General features: G+C 47.5%; 1 protein-coding gene across 4 annotated transcripts in view; it reads right to left on the reverse strand.

Moving 5' to 3' along the window:
- Positions 1-1,268: 1,268 nt before the first annotated feature.
- Positions 1,269-20,840, reverse strand: part of TCF7L1 (transcription factor 7 like 1) — a 180,611-nt gene continuing 161,039 nt past the window's right edge. For 2 of the 4 annotated variants that reach the window (XM_085018781.1, XM_085018779.1), the window contains 8 exons: positions 9,572-9,704; positions 7,974-8,076; positions 7,592-7,675; positions 6,828-6,971; positions 5,342-5,501; positions 5,137-5,244; positions 3,775-3,850; positions 1,269-2,684 (listed from right to left, as the gene is read on the reverse strand). In XM_085018781.1, the coding sequence (XP_084874907.1) occupies positions 2,251-2,684; positions 3,775-3,850; positions 5,137-5,244; positions 5,342-5,501; positions 6,828-6,971; positions 7,592-7,675; positions 7,974-8,076; positions 9,572-9,704 (1,242 nt within the window). In that variant the 3' untranslated portion in view covers positions 1,269-2,250. Of the gene's footprint in view, positions 2,685-3,774; positions 3,851-5,136; positions 5,245-5,341; positions 5,502-6,827; positions 6,972-7,591; positions 7,676-7,973; positions 8,128-9,571; positions 9,705-20,840 lie in introns of all 4 variants that reach the window. The other 2 variants (XM_085018780.1, XM_085018778.1) reach the window with 1 other exon arrangement.

Below are 20,840 nucleotides of genomic sequence, written 5' to 3' on the forward strand. Positions count from 1 at the left end.
GTGCTTATAGCTGCACAATATTGTGAATATTTATTGCCACTAAATTATCCACACGTACTTTATGACAATTTATATTATATACTATTTTACCACATTTAAAAATCTGTGTGGGAGTTCCCATTGTGGTTCGGTGGTAACGAACCTGACTATTATCCATGAGGACATGGGCTCAATCCCTGGCCCTGCTCAGCTCAGTGGGTTAAGGATTTGGTGTTGCTGTGGCTGTGCTGTAGGCAGGCAGCTGCAGCTCCAATGCAACCCCTGGCCTGGGAACTTCAATATGCCGCAGGTGCAGCCCTAAAAAAAAAAAAAAAAAAAAAAGAAGGAATGGACACGGACATAACGGATTTGTGCTTGCTGCGTGGGGGAGGGGAGGAGGGAAAGATTGGGAGTTTGGGATTAGTGGATGCAAACTAGTCAACAGCAAGATCCTACTTTATAGTACAAGGCGCTATATCTACTCTTCTGGGATAGACCATGATGGAAAAGAATATGAAAAAGAATGTATATATGTATAACTGGGTCACTTTGATGTACAGCAGAAATTGGTACAACGTTGTAAATCAACTATACTTCAACACAATTGAAATGAACAAGGGATGAAGTGCTGATAGAGTTACAACATGGATGAATCTTGAAAATATGCTGAAAGATGTCAGGGAGAAAAGACACATTGTATGATGCCATTTAAATGGAATATCCAGAATAGACCAATCCAGACAGAAAGTAGATCCATGGTTGTCTAGGGCAGGGGGTGGGGCTGGGAGTGGGGTATGAGAAGGAGGAAGTGGAGGGTAAGTTCTAAAGAGTAGGAGGGTTTCTTTTCGAGGTAATGAAAATATTCTAAAATCCACTCTGATGATGGGTACCCGACTTTGAACATACCCCAACCCATCGAATTGTACACTTTAAATGGGTGAATTGTATGTTATGTGAATTACATCTCAATAAAGCTGTTGCAAAAAAAAAAAAAATCATTGCGGTGCTAGGTACATGCAAAGCAACCCAAGGACACCCTTCCATCTTGGCAATTACAAGACAAACGAAAATAAAGATTCCTCCCCCTGGATATCTCTGTTATCTATACCACTGGTCTCTGCATATTCGAGGCTGGAAAGCTGGGTTGGGGTTTTTCTCGTTGTGTCTGGCATGATTTATATTCTCCTCTAAGAAGCGGCATTCCCCTTTTGCATGTCTTGCAAAAACCTTGCCCGGGGCTCGATGTGATGAAGGGGGCTTGGTTCAACAAAGGGACAAAAATACTCAGAAAAGGTCTTGCCACTGCAATTTTATTTTCTTATGTGAAAATAAACAACTGGGAGTGTAAACTGCTCCCCAAAAACCCCGTAAAAATGAAAAGAAATACACACAGAAGAAGCATGTGAGGCGATGGAGGTGGCGGGGTCGGGGGGTAGGGTCTTCAGAACTTTGGCAGATTGTGCTAACACTGACCCAAGTGACAGAGCCAGACCTCGGAGCCAAGTCCTGTCTGCCACTCTGGGGCCTCGAGGGGACAACTTGACTGGTAAGGGGATGGAACACAGGCTTCTTCGCTGAGGGAGTGGCAGGCACCTTGAGTCCCTTTAAATGCGGGGGAAGAACCATTTCAGAGAATCTCGTCCCCCACCGGAAGCTGGAGGCTGGCAGGTTAAGGCCACTGAGGAAAAGGGGACGCTGGCAGAGACCAACCAGGCCAAGGTGTCTTCTCACCTGGTGACAGACAGCCTTACACTGGGCAGAGGACGACGATGAAGGCAAGAACCCACGGAGCTGAGCAAAGGAGAAAAGCGTGGGCCAGGCAAAAGGGGGTGTCCAGGAATGGGATGGAGAGGAAGGGGCCGTGGGCTAGAAATGGTAGCAAGTGGCCACCATGCAGGCCACGTGGGGGACGCTGGGAAGAGGGAGGGAGGAGCAGAAAGTCCAGGAGGTGGAGAGGAAGGTGCCTTCTGCCCAGGCCCATCCACCGCTGCACAGACGGGAAGAGTAACATACTACTTTTCAGTTCTCGTTCTTTTCAAGATTTTTTTTTTTTTTTTTGTTTCGTTTTGTTTTGTTTTTTTAAAAAAAGCCTTAAGATCAGCTACTGGTTACATCTACAAAACGTAAAGTGCTGCTGTTACCAGTCACTTTACAGAACAGTCCAGAGTGGTCAAATATTGACCAATAAAGTTTCCTTTTCTTTTTTTTTTTTCTTCTGCATCATTACTACTCGATGAGTCACGTGTCAGCCTGCGTAGGTCAGGGGGCAGCTTAGTGGGCAGACTTGGTGACCAAGGAAAGAGGCTGGGCTTGGAGCACCGGGAGGGCCTGGTGAGCACGGAGAGTGGTTGGGAAAGAAGGGGGGGACGTCAGCAGAGCTGTGGGCACGGACCCCAGGGGGAGGGGCCGGGACAGGAGGGGGGCCTGGCTGCCCATCTGGCCAGAGGAGGTGGCGGCAGCCTTTGCTGACAGGAAGGCGGCTGAGTGGAGAGCCAGCTGGGCCCGGGTCTCTGGCTTGGTGGTGAGGGAGAGGGGCTGGGCTTGCTCGGAGTGGGTGGCGGCCGGGGCTGCAGGAGAGGCCAAGGCCGCCGAAGGGGTGGCTGGGGAGTCCAGCATGCTGCCGTGGGAGGAGGCAGGGCTGTCACAGGGCTTCTCGGGGGGCAGGTACTGGACACATGGCTTCTTGCTTTTGGAGGCCAGAGCACCTAGGGAAAAATAAACCCCAAGAGAGACTCAGCAGCTAGTAGTGCTGGGTGCGGAACCCCAGCTACACACAGCAACACCGGAAACAGGAATGCGTCTAGGGAGGGAAGTGAGGACCTGAAATGCCGGCGAAGCCTTCCAAGACACCTAGAGCACAGAGAAGGGGCAATGCCAAAGTGCCAAGACCTGCTCGGTATCTGCCTGCAGGGAAAATAGCTCAGCCTTTAGCATCACCTTCCTGATTAAACCTCATCATCCTGGGGATTGGCCCTCAGTTTGCCTTCCATTCCTTGGTTTCTGGTACTGCCAGGGACATCTGTTAAGCAGAAAGTATGCTGTGGATTTTGCACCATATACATAGCTTACTTATGTGAAGTCCTATGGAGAGGAACACACAAATGACATAGATGTTACAGAGATAGCAAAGGAAAAAAAGAGAAAGGGGTAAAAAGCGCTTTGGTTGGAACCAGTAGTTCTATGCTTGTCCTGGAGTGAGCATGAGATAGGATGTGTGACAGAAATACTGGTTCTGGTGTGAGCGTCTCTGTACAGGCTGTGATTCTGGTGTAAAAAGATACAGTGCATACTTGTGGCAAAAAGGGGCTCCCCAATCCAAGCGAGCGATAATTTCTGATATTCGACTAACCAGACATTGAACGAAAACCTCATTCTATTGGACACACGGATAGGATCCATGTCAATCTCCAAAGGGCCACCTTTCCGAGGGCATTTCAAGAATCATGTCAGCTGCATTCAGGTTTCACCTTATACATTGATTTTAGAACCTGACCCTCAATAAGATGCAATTCAGCTGCATTAAAAAGTGCCTTCTATGTGAGAAAGTGCTGGATCAAATCCTACCTCTACCATGTAACAAGCATAGGGCCTGGACCATCCCTTCACTCCTCTGAGCATCTTATCTGATCATCTCCAAAAAGGGGACTAGGTATACATGAGGCTGAGGCCTTGAAAACAGCAGCCGCAATAATACAGCCTTGTCACTGTGTCCAGAGATGCAGTACAATGCATGGGCAGGCATGGCTGGGACAGCAGGAAAAAGAAGACAGACGCAGTGCCCTTCGGAAGACTCACCCTCTGCCTCTGGGACTTGCTGCTGGGACTGTGTCTGCGATAGCTGCTTTTCCCGCTTCCTCTTCTTTTTCTTACCCTGAAAGACATGCCGAAGAAGGAGGTAACCAGGGACAGAATAAAGCGGCTTTTCTGGGGGAGCCCCAGTTACAAAGCGGGGAGGCAGGAGATAGCTCGTCCTGGGCACCTGATCAGTCCCCAGCAGCCTCACTAGGAGGCAGAGTGAGCCCTCCTGAAGGGCACCTCCCTTCCCCTCTCCATCCCTCCTTTCAAGCTCCAGTGTGGTGTCCTGGCTTTCTCAAAAGGCCTTTTTCTTTCCCTGCCCTTCAGGCCTATTTTTCTATTTCTCTCCCTAGAACAGTGTAGGGCTCCTGATCTTTTTAAGGTGTCCCAGGTCCCACTGAAAATCTGACACAGCTCTGAAGCCTCTCAGCAGAAGAAAAGGCAAATAAGAACAATACATATAGAGAGTTCCTTTGGTGGTGCAGCAGGTTTAGGATCTGGTGTTGTCACTGCTGTGGCTTGGGTCGCAGTGTGGCGAGGGTTTGATCCCTGGCCTGGGAATTTCTGCATGCCCAGGGTGTCTCCCCCATCCATTGCCCCCACCCCAAAAGAACAATACATATAAAAACCTGCCCAGGAAGTTCTCTTGTGGCTCAGCAGGTTTAGGATCCAGCATTGTCTCTGCAGCAGCTGTGGTTACTGCAGTGGCGTGGGAAATTTTGAGTGCTGCAGGCACAGCCAAAAAACCTCCACAAAAACAAACAAACAAAAAAAACCCTACACAATTTTCCCAATTTCAGGGAGTTATCAGAACTGCTGGCAATGAATGGCTCACACATGCTGAGCCCCAGGTTAGGAACCCCTGGTGAGACAGGCATTGGCCACCAGCACGAGCCCCCAGCACACACTACACCCTGAATGATGGAATTAAAGACTGTCAGAGTTCCTAATGTGACTCAACAGGAACAGCGGAGTCTTGGGAGCGCTGGGAGGCAGGTTGGATGCCCGCCTGACAGTGGGTTGGGGATCCCGCGTTGCTATAGCGGTGGCTTAGGTGGAGACTGCGGCTGGGATCTGATCCCTGGCCTGGGAACGCTATGTGCCGCCCACTGGTCAAAAAAGAAAAAAGAAAAAAGAAAGAAGGCTCTGTCCACTGCCCATGGCATGGGCACAGATTTAAGTCTGTCCTCAGGACACCAAAACTCTGTCCTCATTGACCTCCTGAGAATGGAAATGCCTTCTTTATTTCCAGAGAAGGACAGACTTCCCCGGGGCCTCAAGGGTCCTCTATCAGTGGAGATGGAGTCCTCCCTTCCTCCCCCTCCGGCAGAGGCGACTCCCGGGCTCTGAGCCAACACGTACGTAGTTGTCCCGCGCGGACCAAGTCGGGTAGAGCTGCGAGTGCAGCTGCCGCTCCTTCCGGGCCAGCTCGTAGTACTTGGCCTGCTCTTCTCGCGAGAGGTTGTGCCACTGCGGGAGAGAGGGCCAGAGACGCCCGGGGGCCGTGAGCGTGCACGCCGCCAGCCCGCGCAGCCTGGACCGCCCCGAGCAGGGGGGCAGACCTTACCTTTCTCCCCAGGATCTGGTTGATGGCTGCACTTTCCTTTAGGGTGCACTCGGCCACCACCTTGGCCCTCATCTCCTTCATATATAACATGAAGGCATTAAGAGGCTTCTTCACGTGGGGTTTCTTTTCTTCCTCTTTTTTCACCGTGACTGGTGATTTCCTGGGAAGTCACAAGGCCCTAGGTTAGCATGTGTCAGGTGTCACCTCTCAAGGAGGCTAAGCACGTCAGCGCCTGAGCCCCCAGTTCCTAGAGGCTAATCAAACTAATCAGGAGAATATGTGTTAATTCAGATTATATTGTACTTGGATGTTGACTGACCACCAGCCATATTCTAGGAGAACACAATTTTCTGACTAAGGAGCAGAGGGTGGTGGCCAGAGCTGGGATGCACTGGCCCCAGACGAGAAAGGCGAGGGGCCAGGGCACTTGAGGAAGAAACAAAAGGGGGGGTGGGGTCCTCAAGAAGAAAAGATAAAAAAGAATTAGGAGTTCCCATTGTGGCTCAGCGGGTTACGAACCCCACTAGTATCCATGAGGATGCAGGTTCCATCTCTGGCCTTGCTCAGTGTGTTAAGGATCCCAGGTTTTCATGAGCTGCCGTGTAGGTTGCAGACACGGCTTGGATCTGGCGTTGCTGTGGCTGTGGTGTAGGCTGGCAGCTGCGGATCCAATTTGACCCCTAGCCTGGGAACTTCCATATGCCAAGGGTGCAGCCCTTTAAAAAAAAGGGCGGGGGGGGGTATCCCCCATCAGCCATGAGGCACTGACTTTGGCTTTCCTGCCATCTTTATGGCACAGTGAACAAAACATGGGTGTGGGTGCTGGTCTCAGCTCTGCCACCAGTCAGCCATGTGACCTTGAGAAAATTCTCCTTTCTGGGCCCTACAGTTTTCATGTGTATTAGGGGAGGAGAAGAAGGAAACTAAAAGCTCTCTTGGTTTCTCTTTCAGCCTCAAAGTCCTAGGGCGTTCCCACTGTGGCTCACGCTAGTATCCATGAGGATGCAGGTTTGATCCCTAGCCTTGCTCAGTGTGTTAAAGGATCCTGCTTTGCTGTGGCTGTGGTATAGGCCAGCGGCTACAGCTCTGATTCTACCCCTAGGCCTGGAACTTCCATATGCCGCAGGTGCGGCCCTAAAAAGACAAAAATAAGTCATGATTGTAGGGAGTTCCCTGGTGGTCTAATGGTTAGGACTGGGCATTTTCACTGCTGCAGCCTGGATTCAATTCCTAGTCTGGGGACTGAAATCCCACATCAAGTGGCTACACACCAATAAAGGAAAAAAAAAAAAAAGTTCCGATTGCAAAACTTTCCTTAACACAAGAAAAGATCCATGATGTCTCTGAGGAAATGGGAACACCAAGGGTCAAAGGGAACAGTTCCCAAGTGGGAGGGTGTGGCTGGGCAGAATGTCCCCAGGAGAGAAATCAATGGCACCTGCTGCTCAAAGACTGGCTCTCCCCATCCAGGCTGCCCATTACTCACGCGCTCACTGCCGGGCTCAGGCTGGGGGGCGCTGGTTCCTGCTTGACGATGGGGGAGACGATGGCGGGGTGGGGGATCCCTGAGGTGGGCAGACCAGGATGGGCCGGAGCCACCATGTGAGGGGAGAACCGACTGGAAACCAGGCTACGGACCAGGTGGAAACAAAGACAATAGAGGGATTTAGACTGAATGCTTATCACCCACAGAGGACGTGGAGCCAAGAAAGGTCATTCATTGACCTCGACAGAACCGGATTAGGGAAACAGCCAACAAACCTCCCCTCCCCCATGAATGCACAGGGTTCCTGTATCTGATGCTGAGAGCATGTCGGACCAAAAACAGAATAAGATGCAGCGGGTCAGAGGCCAGGACACACAGGGGAAAAGAAGGGTTTATGCTGTGGGATGCATCTCTTTTGTCACTGGAGGACCACTATCAGAGAGACTGGTCTCTGAGACAGAAATCCTCCCTTTTACTGCCCCTCTCCTGACATTTCTCTCAGGAGCAGTGAATCTTCTCCCAGTCCCTGACTTCAGTGCCAGAAAGCCCAGCCTGGGAGGGACCGGCAGGAGGGGTGAGTGGGAGGGCTTGGACATGCTTCTCTTAGAGAAACTGAGCTTGTGGTCTCCACTCTCACCTCATCAGAGAGGCGGGGAGCAGAGGGGAGCCGCTGCCTCCTGGGTCACTGCCAAGAGAAGGCTGTGTAACAGTCAGAAATGGCAGGGACACCAGGAGACAACCATTCCCCAAGTCCTTGGACTCACCTGGACATGGAGGCGTTCATGGCGAGGGCAGGGTAGGGGTGCCGGAAGCCGCCGGGAGGAAGGGAGTACATGGGCTGTCCTTGCCTAGGAGGGCCCGAGGGCAAGGAGATCTGGTCAGCAAATAGGCTAAAATGGGAATGTTCAGGACAGGGGAGAAGGGGTTGGGAGGAAAGGATGCTGAGCAAAAGGCAGGAAGTAGGAAGTAAGAGGTGGGAGGAAGCTGCCCTGGGGAGAGCCATCCAGGCTTTGGTGAAAGGGCTGCTTGTGTGTGTGGGGGGGGCATCTACATGGATCCCCCCACCCCCAGGGCAGGCTGGACCTACAGAAGGCAGAGCTCAGCATGAGGCAGGAGAGAGGGTAGAAAGGCTTCAAATTTCCTTACTGTGGGACGAGCCAGCCGAGGGGATGGGGGATTTGCCCGACAGCTCCAGGAGAGAGTGGGTAATACGGAGGCAGCTCAGACGGGTGAGGGGGCCGGGGGATTCCTGCTTCCAAAGAGAGATGTGTCAGACGGTTCCCTGGCCCTGCCTCAGCACCTGAAAATAACACCAAACCGGAAGTTCCTTGTCCTATGTCCCCACGTGTTCTGGAGCTTGGAAGGCCCTTCCTTTCATTCTCCGTGTCCTCTGGCACAAGTAACTCCCAGCTGCTTATACAGAAGTTTTCTGAGAGACCGGCAGGAAACCTTAAGAGACCCAAGATGTCCCCAGCCATCAGCTAGGAAACCTGCCTCATTCCTGTGAAAATAAACTTTGGGTCTCTGCTCCACATTTGTCCTCCTTATTATTATTATTATTTTGCTTTTTAGGGCCACACCTGTGGCATGTGGAAGTTCCCAGGCCAGGGGTCGAATCCGAGCTGTAGCGTCCGGCCTACGCCACAGTCACAGCAATGCAGGATCCGAGCTGAGTCTTCTACCTACACCACAGCTCACAGCAATGCTGGACCTTTAACCCACCAAGCAAAGTCAGGGATTGAGCCCACGTCCTCATGGATGCTAGTCAGGCTTGTTGTCATTGGGCCACTATGGGAATTCCAAACTCCTTATTATCTCTGAACTTGAAGTAGCTGTGATTTCTCTTAAGAAAGGCTCCAAAGATGCTTTGAGCCATGGTAATTCTATGAGAATTTCATGGAGACTATGGCTCCCTCTGGTATGGAACGTACAGTTCAGGTGATCGAATTTTTTTTTTTTTTTTTAAAGAGAGAATTACAAGTTCCCATCGTGGCTTAGCAGTAACAAACCCCACTAGTATCCTCGAGGATGTGGGTTCGGTCCCTGCCCTGGCTTAGTGGGTTGGGGATCCGGTGTTTCCGTGAGCTGTGGTGTAGATCACAGATGCAGCTTGGATCTCGAGTTGCTGTGGCTGTGGCATAGGCTGGCGGCTACGGCTATGATTTGACCCCAGCCCGGGAACCTGCATATGCTGCAGGTGCGCTCCTAAAAAGCAAAAAAAAAAAAAAAAAAAAAAAAAAAAGCCAACACATCCTTCTTGCTTACTTAGGAGTCTGGCTAAATTGCTTATTCTACTTGAGTATGTCTGGTTTAGGGCATAGGTCTTGGTTTAGGGAGGTACAGCCTGCAGCTGGGCTGGACTTTAAAGTCAATGAAAACGGAGACACCACCCCACCCCTCCCTACCAGATCATTCCAGTCTTAAGGTGTTAGGAGAGTCTAAAATAAAAGAAACAATGGCAGAGCAATAGCATATGCTTGCTGCTAAGCCTGGCCCGGTGCATTATCTCATTTAATGTCTTTTCATCCTCACGACGACCCCGTGACGCAGAAAGGCCAAGTAAGGCACTGAAGACAAAACAGAAAAGCCTAAAGTTAGCAGCAAGGTTAGAGACTCTCGAGAGTTGGAGACAAGGCTTGAACCCAGGTCTGCCTGGTGCCAGGGCTGAAATATTCCTGGAGAAGCAAAGCCTGCCCCCCATTGGAGCTCCGTACCTGGTCCAGCCTGAGCGGCAGCCAACTCACCTGTCTTTGGATCGATCTCCGGGGAGAGGTGTGTGGGAGGGGAGCCAGGGGAGAAGTGGTCGTTGCTGTAGGTGATGAGGGGCGTCAACGGGTGCATGTGATGTGGGTGCTGAACAACAGGAACTTTATTGGACTGAAAGAGAGACAAAGACTAGGGACTAGTTGCCAAGGAGATGGAGAGCACAGGCACACCTGCAGGTTCGGTTCCTGACCACCAAAATAAAGCGAGTCACGCATGGTTTTTGGTTTCCCAGTGCATATACAAGTTACGTTTACACTATAGTCTGTTAAGGGTGCCATGGCATTATGTCTAAAAAACATATATATAATCCTAATTAAAATATTTTATTGCTAAAAGGTGCTAACGATCATCTGAGCCTTTGAGCGAGTTGTAATCTTTTTGTAATATTAACATTGAAAATCACTGATCATACATAACAAATTGAAAAAATTTTGGAGTTCCCTGGTGGCCTAGCAGCTAAGGACTCAGCGTTGTCACTGCAGTGGCTAGGGTTATAGCTATGGCTCAGGTTTGATCCCTGGCCTGGGCATCTCCCCATGCCTCAGGCTTCACAAAACATAAAAATAAAAAAAAAATAAAAAAGAAAGAACAATTGAAGTATTGTGAGAATACTTGACACAAAGTGAGCAAATGCTGTCCAGACTTGCTGGATGCAGGGTTGCCGTAAACCTCCAATTTGTAAAAAAATGGAGTTATCTGTGAAGCACAGTAAAGTGAAGTGCAGTAAAACAAAGTCTGCTGGTGAAATCTGTGGTTATTCACTGAGTCAAGTATATGCCAGGTATTTTCCATGCAACATCCCATTTAGTCCCTGAACAGTACTTGTGAGAGAGAAGCAGTAAACACAGCAAAGAACCAACAGAAGAGAATTCCCATTGTGGCTCAGCAGTAAACGAACCCGACTAGTATCCATGAGGACGTGGGTTCAATCCCTGGCCATGCTCAGTGTGTTAAGGATCTGGCGTTGCCGAGAGCTGTGGTGTAGGTTGCAGATGCAGCTTGGATCTGGTGTTGTTGTGCCTGTGGCACAGGCTGGCAGCTACAGCTCTGATTGGACCCCTAGCCTGGGAACTTCCATATGCCGTGGGTGAGGGCCCTAAAAAGACAAAACAAACCCCCCTCCCCACAACAACAGAATTAGAAAGGGAACTACATCCACCCTCCTATATACCCTCTTCAAAATAGCCCCCCGTTCTCATTTCTTGTATACTGTGTGGTCCTTCAGGCCACAGGCTGCTGAATTAGAAACTGTGCTCTGTGTAATCTCTGGATTTAACACACGCCTTCCAAATTCACTTAAGAGAACTAGTAGTTCATGGGTTCAGGTCTGAGACTGGGAAGAGTTGTTGAGGGAATGTCACCATCAGACCTCATAAAGATTCAGGTTCAGGTTCAGCCTTTACAGACAACACCAAGAGCACTTGAGAGAGTTCTCCTCGGAATGTTTCAAACACTCTGCTGATCTAATCGCCACAGTTTCATTGAAAACACCAGTGAGTATAAGAAGCACCATTATTTATTTATTTATTTATTTATTTTATTATTGAAGTATAGTTGATTTACAATGTTTCGTCAAGTTCTGTTGTACAACGAGCAACCCAATCACACACATTTCCCTGTGCTGTACAGTAGGATCCCATTGCCCATCCATTCCAAATATAACACTTAAGAAGCACCAATAGTTAATTAATTTATTTCTTTTCAGCTGCAGCGTGCAGTGGCTTGATGTGGAATCTCAGTTCCAAGACCAGGGACTGAACCCAGACTGCAGTGGTGCGAGCAATGAATCCTAACCACTAGAACTCCAGGGAACTCCTGCACCATTATTTTATATAACTGTTAAGAAAGCAACAACACTGGCATGTCATTGACACTTCAAGACTTTTTTTTTTTTTCCTTTTGTGGCTGCCCCTTGGCATATGGAACTGGGCCAGGGATCAGATCCAAGCTGCCGTTGCAAACTAGACCACAGCTGCAGCAACTCTGGATCCCCAACCCACTGCAACTTGACTGGGGATCAAACCTGCTCCCAGCATTCCCAAGGTGCCACCAATCCCACTGCACCACAGCAGGAGCGCAACATCCAGATTTTAGAAATGTTAAGACAGGAAAAGCCTGGGGGTCCTAGAATTGGTAAATTGAAATAGTTTTTTAATTGTTTTAACCAAGGCTGACTTAACAATAAGGAAATTTATTTATTATAAAACTGGCCACAATCCTTATTATGACCTAGCAAAGGAGCTATGATTATCTCCATTTGAAGAATGAGAAAACTAAGTTTAGAAGGATTAAGTGACCTAGGCTGGGTCACAGAGCTCATCATTGGCAGAACTGGATTCGCATACCAGTCAGAGTGTTTTCTCTTTCATTACTTGCCTTTCCAACAGTATAATCAAAATATATGTCAGAGAAAGAACTGACATACATCTTTTTTTTTTTTTGATAACAAGGTAAATGAGTCATAAGTGGAGAAGAACATTTATTTAAAAAGAGATTTGTAAAAAGGGCCATGAGCTGTTGTGTAGGTTGTAGACAAGGCTTGGATCTGGCATTGCTGTGGCTGTGGTGTAGGCCGGCAGCTGCAGCTCTGATTCCACCCCTAGCCTGGGAAGCTCCACATGCCGCGGGTGCCACCCTAAAAAGACCAAAAAAAGAAAAAAAAAAAGGAGAGAGAGAATCGTTAAAAAGGATGAAGCAGCATCTTCAGGGCCTAAATTCCAAGCTGCTGTCTTCTTGGTTGAATGTTTCGCTTCATAGATTTTTGCCTTTGACTTGGTGTCCCTTTGGTGCTCATCATGAACGCTACCATCTGTATTCCATCCTCCTAAATATTGTGGGCTGACAGCGGTCTTGCTCCATTTTGAGTAGGTGAAGCAGACCTAAAAGGCAGAGTCCTGGAGACAGGCCTCCAACCCCGGAGTCCTGCTCCCAGACCCACAGGTCTGAGGTGGAGAATTTAGATGGTTTAGAATTTAGAATTCAGACCACGACCACTAGGGGGAGCAGGAGCACAACCAGGCCCTGCCTGTATCTCACCTTTACAGCCTCTCTCCTTCCACATTGGGCTCACTTGACGGCACAGTAAATGCTAAAATTATTTTCTTCTCCATGTTTTCACCTGTTTCCTGACTAGTTTTTGAAGAGGCCTCTACATACATGAACATATAGCACAAATAAGAGTCTAAAAAATTATTTTAAGGTCAGATTTCTAGGATCCAGATGCAACTAAATGATACATGAGGTTTTCTGGAAATAGCTTTGTCTAAAGGGTGATTTTTTTGTATCATAAAAGCAATAGAATTATTACTAGAGTAATAAAAATGATTAAAGAATTACACAGGATGATTACAATTTTTTAAAAAAACACATAAACTCTATGATTAAAAAAAAAAAAAAGACTAGGAGTGCCCATAGTGGGTCAGTGGTAATGAACCCAACTAGTAGCCATGAAGATGCAAGTTTGATCCCTGGCCTCACTCATTGGGTTAAGGATCTGGCATTGCTGTGGTATAGGTTGCAGATGAGGCTTGAATCTGGCATTGCTGTGACTGTGGCATAGGCCAGCAATTGCAGCTCTGATTTGACCCCTGGACTGGGAACTTCAATATACTTACGAAGATAATGCTTCAAATGTTTGCAGATCTATGGTCAAAGAGTTCTACCCAACTGTTCACTGAAAAAAGTCTTTCCGTACTAAATATATACACATACACATATATATATATTTATGTTGAACACAAATTTCCTAAGAAAGAAAGACAAACTACATTATAAAACATTTAGAAAACCACCCTAACCTAACCCAGTCACTATTATCATTTTGGCATATTTCCATTCATTTACATTTCTTGTGCATCTATTTTTAATTTATATCATTTCTAGCTGTGGTTTTTTTTTTTTTTTTTTTTTTTTTGCCTGCACTAGCAGCATAGGTACGTTCTTGGGCCAGGGATCAAACCCTCACCACAGCAACAACCCAAGCTGATGTAGTGACAATTTCAGATCCTTAACTCACTGTGCCACAAGAATCCCTAGCAGATTTTTTTTTTTTGGGGGGGGGGTCTTTTAGGGCTGTACCCGAGGCATATGGAGGTTCCTAGGCTAGGGGTCGAATCGGAGCTGTAGCCACTGGCCTACACCACAGCCACAGCCACATCAGATCTGAGCCGAAACTGCAACCTACACCCCAGCTCACGGCAACACCAGATCCTTAACTCACTGAGAGAGGCCAGGGATCAAACCTGTGTTCTCATGGATGCTCATCAGATTTGTTTCTACTAAGCCACGATGGGAACTCCCTTGCCAGTCTTTTTTTTAATTATTTTTTTTTCAGCTTTGACAAATAAGATTGTAAAACATTTAACGTGTACTATTTGATGATTGGATATATAGATACATATATAACCCATCTTAAAGTACTTAATAGTATTATGACATCTTGACTGGCTATGAGGGATCCAAGCCGCGTCTGTGACCTACACCACAGCTCATGGCAACACCTTAACCCACTGAGTGAGGCCAGAGATCAAACCTGCAATCTCATGGATATTAGTCAGGTTCGTTACCACTGAGCCGTGAGAGGATCTACGAGAACATAACTTTTTTTTTTTTTTTTTTGTCTTTTAGGGTCGCACTCAAGGCATATGGAGGTTCCCAGGCTAGGGGTCTAATCAGAGCTGTAGCCGCCGGCCTAAGCCACAACCACAGCAACACCAGATTGGAGACGTAACTGTGACCTACACCACAGCTCACGGCAATGCTGGATCCCTAATGCACTGAGCAAGGTCAGGGATCGAACCCGCAACCTCATGGTTCCTAGTTGGATTTGTTTCCGCTGTGCCACAACAAGAACTCCAAGAAAATAACTTTTGAATGAATGTGTGAAGGCAGTAGGGGTGAGATGTGAGGGCGTGAAGTGGGGGTGCATTTTGCAAGAAGACACAGGGTGCAGTGGTTCTGAGGTGGGCAGGATGCTTGGCATGTCTGAGGAGCCCCCAGGAAGCCAGTGGACTGGAATGGAGAGAAGAAAATGAGGGGATGAGGGCTTATGTTAACATACTAACAAATACTCGCTGAGCTGCTCACAGGCAGCAAGCTGTACGCTGCAGACTCTGAAAGGTGTAAGAAAAAGCCAGGGTCTTGGTAGCAACGCTGCAGAGCGTAAGTGCTCAGGAAACTGGGAGGTGCTTCTGGTCCTTCTTGGAAGCAGCGGTACCCTTCTGCGGGCTTTGCAAATTGAACCCTGGACAAAATTCTTAGGATAACTCTTTCCTCATCAAAATTATCTTTTTGGGAGTTCCCGTCGTGGCGCAGTGGTTAACGAATCCGACTAGGAACCATGAGGTTGCGGGTTCGATCCCTGACCTTGCTCAGTGGGTTAAGGATCCGGCGTTGCTGTGAGCTGTGGTGTAGGTCGCAGACGCGGCTCGGATCCTGCCTTGCTGTGGCTCTGGTGTAGGCCAGTGGCTACAGCTCCGATTGGACCCCTAGCCTGGGAACCTCCATATGCCGCGAGAGCGGCCCAAGAAATGACAAAAAGACAAAAAAAAAAAAAAAAAAAAAAATCTCTTTTTGGATGAGGGTTAAGGATCTGCCATTGTCACTGCTGTGGCTTGGATTCAAACCCTGGCCCAGCGACTTCCACATGTTGTGAAAGGGGAGAGTTTACCTTTATTTTTGTTCCTTTGACACTGGCCTTTTCCCTCCTGCGGAGATACTTGTAGGGAAAAACATTAAATGCTTGCAGTTCGGACTGTTGTCAAGATCAAGGCTACATTTGTTTTAAAACTAAAATCAAGCATAACATTGACAATTAAAAAAAATAAAGTTGGGGGAAAATCCCAACTCTTTTTTTCTGTGTACGCACACCACCACTCTCTAACAAATACTATTTCAAAGGCAAAATGTAAGCTCTTTGCCGATTCTGTCACAGGATCCTACACATTTGTGTAAATTTATACACATACAAGGAGAGGGAAACTGGAAATCTGGGAATCTCCATATGCCATAGGTTCAGCCCTAAAAAGTCAAAAACAAACAAACAAACCCACAAAAAAACCCCATGGTGTTCATTATTACTAAAGAAAGCATTTCGGTCATCATCTAGAAAGCAAGTTACAGGAGCGTGCACACACAGAAAAGAGGCCAAAATGCTACATGATAAAATGTTTGTGGGCTGTGTGTGGGATTACAGGTCTTGGTCTGTGTGCTTTGGCATTTTCCCCAAGTGTTTTACACACGCGCTTTACTTTTCTGATTTTAAAAAATGATCTAATTGAAAATCCTGAATAAGGAATTCCCTGAGGCGCAGTGGATAATGATCTCGTTTGCCTCTGGAGACACCAGTGTGATCCCCAGCCCAGCGCAGTGGGTTAGGATCGGGCATTGCCACAGCTGTGGCGTAGGTCACAGCTCCGGCTTGGATCCAATCCCTGGCTGGGGAACTTCCATATGCCTCAGGGGTGGCCAGAAAAGAAAAATCCTGAATGAGAAGAGAAACCAGACTCCAAGGTCAAGAGGGGTTGGGAAGCAGGTGCCTACCTTCCCCAGCCTCTCCATCCTTTCACAAATGCATCCCAAGGACCTACCCCGTGCCAGGCATTAAGACAGGTGCTGGGGAAACAGCTGTGAAAAGACACAACTCCTATCTTTGAGTTGCTACTCTGGAAGTGCACAGATTTGTTTCGAATGGCTGGGGGACCCCTTCCAGGGGGAGGGTGGAGGGCAGGACAGGGGCCAGGCACACGGGGCCATGGCGAGGGATCTGCATAGCAATGTACATTCAGGGATCAGACATCGAAGATATTTACATGTAAAATATCACCACTACCTCATTGTTAGAGCTTGTTTTTCTTCTTCTTCTTCTTTTTTTTTTTTTTTTTTTTGTCTTTTTAAGGTCCACACCTGCGGCATATGGAGGTTCCCAGGCTAGGGGTCAAATCAGAGCTGCAGCTGCCAGGCTACACCACAGCCACTGCAATAGGGGATTCCAACCACGTCTGCCACCTACATGGCAGCCCACAGCAATGTCAGATCCTTAACCCACTGAGCGAGGCCAAGGATGGAACCCAAAGCATCCTCATGGATACTAGTTGGGTTCTTAACTCGCTGAGCCACAACAGGAACTCCTTTAGCGCTTGTTCTGAAGGCATAAAAATTCAAGTAGTGATAGCACTTAACTCCATCCCCACTCTGGTCCAGTTATGGCTTGTTTATACACATTTCCCTGACAGGCAGCTTCACCATGACTCACTCACTACTTCTTTGTAAGTATGCGGGCTGTTTCCTGCATCATTTGCCCTTCTCCAAGGGCCAAACTCATCTTCACATATTTTTCTCATGATTCCAAAAGGGATTTAGTAATCAAGTGTTTTCATTTTTCTAATAAAAAAAGTCAGCATCCAAACCTCCGGTTCCTTCCAGTAACCTGCTCACCTGCTTGCGCCCCCAGGCTAGAGAATCCAGCATCTGTGAATGGGGGTAGTCTCAGGATCTTCCTCCCCTCTTGCCTCTGATTTGGTGAGGACAATGCTTCTCTATTCTGGCTGCCCCCTGGAATCTCCAGGGGAGCTTAATAAACTAAGATACCAGCCCCACCCAGACCAGTTAAATCATATCCTTCGGAGATTAGATGCTCAATTCTATAGGCTCATTATCTCTATTACCTTTGCAATGTGTCAATTTGATCTGGCACCTAAATTCAAGCCTTCATCACCTCTTAGCCTGCCAATTAAACAGGGTATTATTGTTCTTTCCCTCTCTCTCTTTTCTTTTTTGGCCATGCTGAAGCATGCCGAAGTTCCCGGGTCAGGAATTGAACCTGTGCCATAGCAGCGACCCACGCCACAGCAGTGACAACGCCAGATCTTCAGCCCACCAAGCCACCAAAGGAACTCCTATTCTTTTCCTGTCTTAATAATAGCAGTGCTAATTGTGGTGGTAATTGTAGCAAACTAAGAGCCATTACGACAGAAATTATCACAACAGTGTACATCAACTATATGTCAATAAAACTTTAAAAATTAAAAAAAAAATCTCCAAAACAAACAAACAAACAAAAACAGTCATTGAGGCTTATTTTGTGCAGCACACGATTCAAAACTTATTACAGCACTGGCTCATTTTCACACAAGTCAGAGGTCGAGACCTCTTCTAATTCCAGTACTATAAATGAGGAAACCAAGGCAAAAAGAGATGAGGTGATTTCCCGAAGCAGCTCAGGGAGGAAGAGGTGAAGCTGGGATGCAAACCCATGTGTTAGACAACCTCCAACACACGTCATCCTCCACCGGCATCTCACGTTTGCCTCCTACACATACACGCATCTCAAAAGTTAGAATGAGAAGTTCTAACTCGAAAATGGAAAGGGGCAGTCTTCTCCCATCTACAGAATTTCAAAGGAAGAGTTAGTTTTTCTCCCATAAATGCTCCTTATGCTTTTGAGGCCTGTTTCTGCTTTTCTTTCTCTCTTTTCGTTTTTGGCCCTGCAGCATGCGAAGTTCCCGTGCCAGGGATCAGATCTAAGCTGCAGCTGCAACCTACGCCACAGCTGTGGCAACATTGGATCTTTAACCTGCCATGCGGGGCCAGGGATTGAACTTGCATCTCAGGGCTCCAGAGACACTGCTGATCCCACTGAACCACAGTAGGAACTCCTGTCTTTGCCTTTCTAATATTAGTATATAGAGTGTGGTACTCAGCACCTTACTAGAAAAGTATCTTTTTGCTATCTACAATGTGATATATCCACTGTTCCTGCTTATCCACTCTCAGACAAAATTAGGAGCCCCTGCTCCCCTGCAGTGCTGAGTCAGGATCTGCAGAACACACATCTGCAACAGCTGGAGGTTTGCTTGGCCTTGGGTACAGAGCCTTGTTGAGAGTTTAGGGATTTCAGATGTTTTTATGTCACTTACACTGAGATAGTAAGTGAGGATGAATTGCTGATTTATTGGAGGAAAAAAGTCTAGAAGGAAAATGGAAGCTTAGGGCAGAAAAACTTGATACTGTATATTAATATAGTCTCCCAGAGGCAATGAAAGAATTATAGGAAGCAGAGGATTGAGGAAAATTCTGACACACAGGAAACTCTACTCAATGTTCTGTATTAACCCACATGGGAAAGGAATCTGAAAAAGAATGGATATGTGTACATGTGTGACTGAATCCCTTTGTTGTACGCCTGAAATGAACACAGCATTGTAAATCAACTATCCTCCAATATATAATAAAGATTTTTTAAAAAATCAGGCAAATGACTGGACTCCGGTATTAGATGGCAAGTGGATTTGGGGATGGAAGTGAGGCTCTAGTGTTTGTATGAAGCTGGGAGGGGAATATTAGAAGGGAAGGTAATGAATCATATTACATTGGCAGAGTATCATTTTATTTAATTTTATTTTTTTGTTTTTAGCACCACGGTCATGGCATATGGGATTCCCAGGCTAGGGGTCGAATCAAAGCTGTAACTGCCAGCCATGGCCATAGCCACAGTCACAGCAACGCAGGATCCCAGCCATGTCTGCAACCTATACAACAGCTCATGGCAACATGGATCCTTAACCTACTGAGCAAGGCCAGGAATCAAATCCAAGTCCTCATGGATACTAGCAGGGTTTGTTATCACTGGGTCACAAAGGGAACTCCTTATTTTATTTTTTAGAGATGGATTGCTCTGTGCAACAGGAAGGATGAGAAACTTGTTTTAAGGGAACTCACTTCCCCTAAACATAGATGGAGATTGCAGGGGATATGTAGAGAGCGTGTGGAAAGAAGAGAGGGGTTGCTGGAGAGGGCTCGGGGGTGCCACAGGATGGGTAGGGGGCAAGCAAAGATTTGAAATGGAGAGAGAAACTGCTGGGAGGGGACAAGCCAGCTTTGCAGCAAGGGTGGGCTGGGAGGCCACTGTGACTGACCACTAGAGGGCAACGCATGCCGCACTCAGCCATCTGGAGCTGTTCTGGAATCTGCAGCGCCACAGGCACCACCCCCCTGCTTCTGGACAGGACAGCTGGCCCTGCTGCTCACTGTTGCCCCCACACTCACTGGTCTCTCTCAGAAGCTGTGAAACAGCCATCCCCACTTGTCTTCCTTGAGGATGGCTGTGACGGTCACCTGAGAACTACTCATGGCACTGCTTTGTAAACTCCTACCAGGGGATCTGCCACTATAAGCTGGTCTCAGGATTACTGGAAATCCTACAGGCTCACTGCGCCATTATTTATCTCTAAGTACACGTGTACCTTCCTTCTCCTCAGTTTCTAAGCTTTACTGTATTTATTTATTTTGCTTTTTAGGGCTGCACCCGAGGCATATGGAAGTTCCCAGATTAGGGGTCAAATTGGAGGTACAGCTGCCGGTCTACACCACAGCCACAGGAACACGGGATTTGAGCCACATCTGTGACCTACACCACAGCTCATGGCAACATCGGATCCTTAACCCACTGAATGAGGCCACGGATCAAACCGGCATCCTCACGGATCCTAGTAGGGTTCATTACCTCTGAGCCACAAGGGGAACTCCTAGTCTCTAAGCTTTTAATGAGAAAGGATTGGGGAGTTCCCGTCGTGGCACAGTGGTTAACAAATCCGACTAGGAACCATGAGGTTGCGGGTTCCGTCCCTGCCCTTGTTCAGTGGGTTAACGATCCGGCGTTGCTGTGAGCTGTGGTGTAGGTTGCAGACGCGGCTCGGATCCAGCGTTGCTGTGGCTCTGGCATAGGCTGGTGGCTAGAGCTCCGATTGGACCCCTAGCCTGGGAACCTCCATATGCCACGGGAGCGGTCCAAGAAATAGCAAAAAAAGACAAAAAAAAAAAAAAAGAAAGGATTATCTGGGGGGGAAGGATGGAATGGGAGGTTGGCGTTAGCAGAGGTAGACTATTCTATATGGAGGAGATAAATAACAAGTCCTACTGTAGAGCACAGAGAACTATACTCAATATCCTGATAAACCATAATGGAAAAGAATGTACGAAAGAGTACATAGATATGTATAATGGAATCACTCTGCTGTATAGCAGAAATTCATACAACATTGTAAATCATTATATATCAATAAAGAATAAAATTAAGGAGTTCCTTAGTGGCTCAGCGGATTAAGGATCTGGCATTGTCATTGCTGTGGCTTGGGTCACTGCTGTGGTGTGGGTTCAGTCCCTGTCTGTGGAACTTCTGTATGCCACAAGAGCAGCCAAAAATAAATAAATGAATAAAAATAAATAAATAAATAAGATATCATTAAAGGT

Source organism: Sus scrofa, chromosome 3 (assembly GCF_054392235.1).
Source record: "Sus scrofa isolate SSC_HxYL_T2T_F1_AM1 chromosome 3, Sscrofa_HxYL_maternal_Yorkshire_Landrace_v2.0, whole genome shotgun sequence".
Classification (NCBI taxonomy): domain Eukaryota; kingdom Metazoa; phylum Chordata; class Mammalia; order Artiodactyla; family Suidae; genus Sus; species Sus scrofa.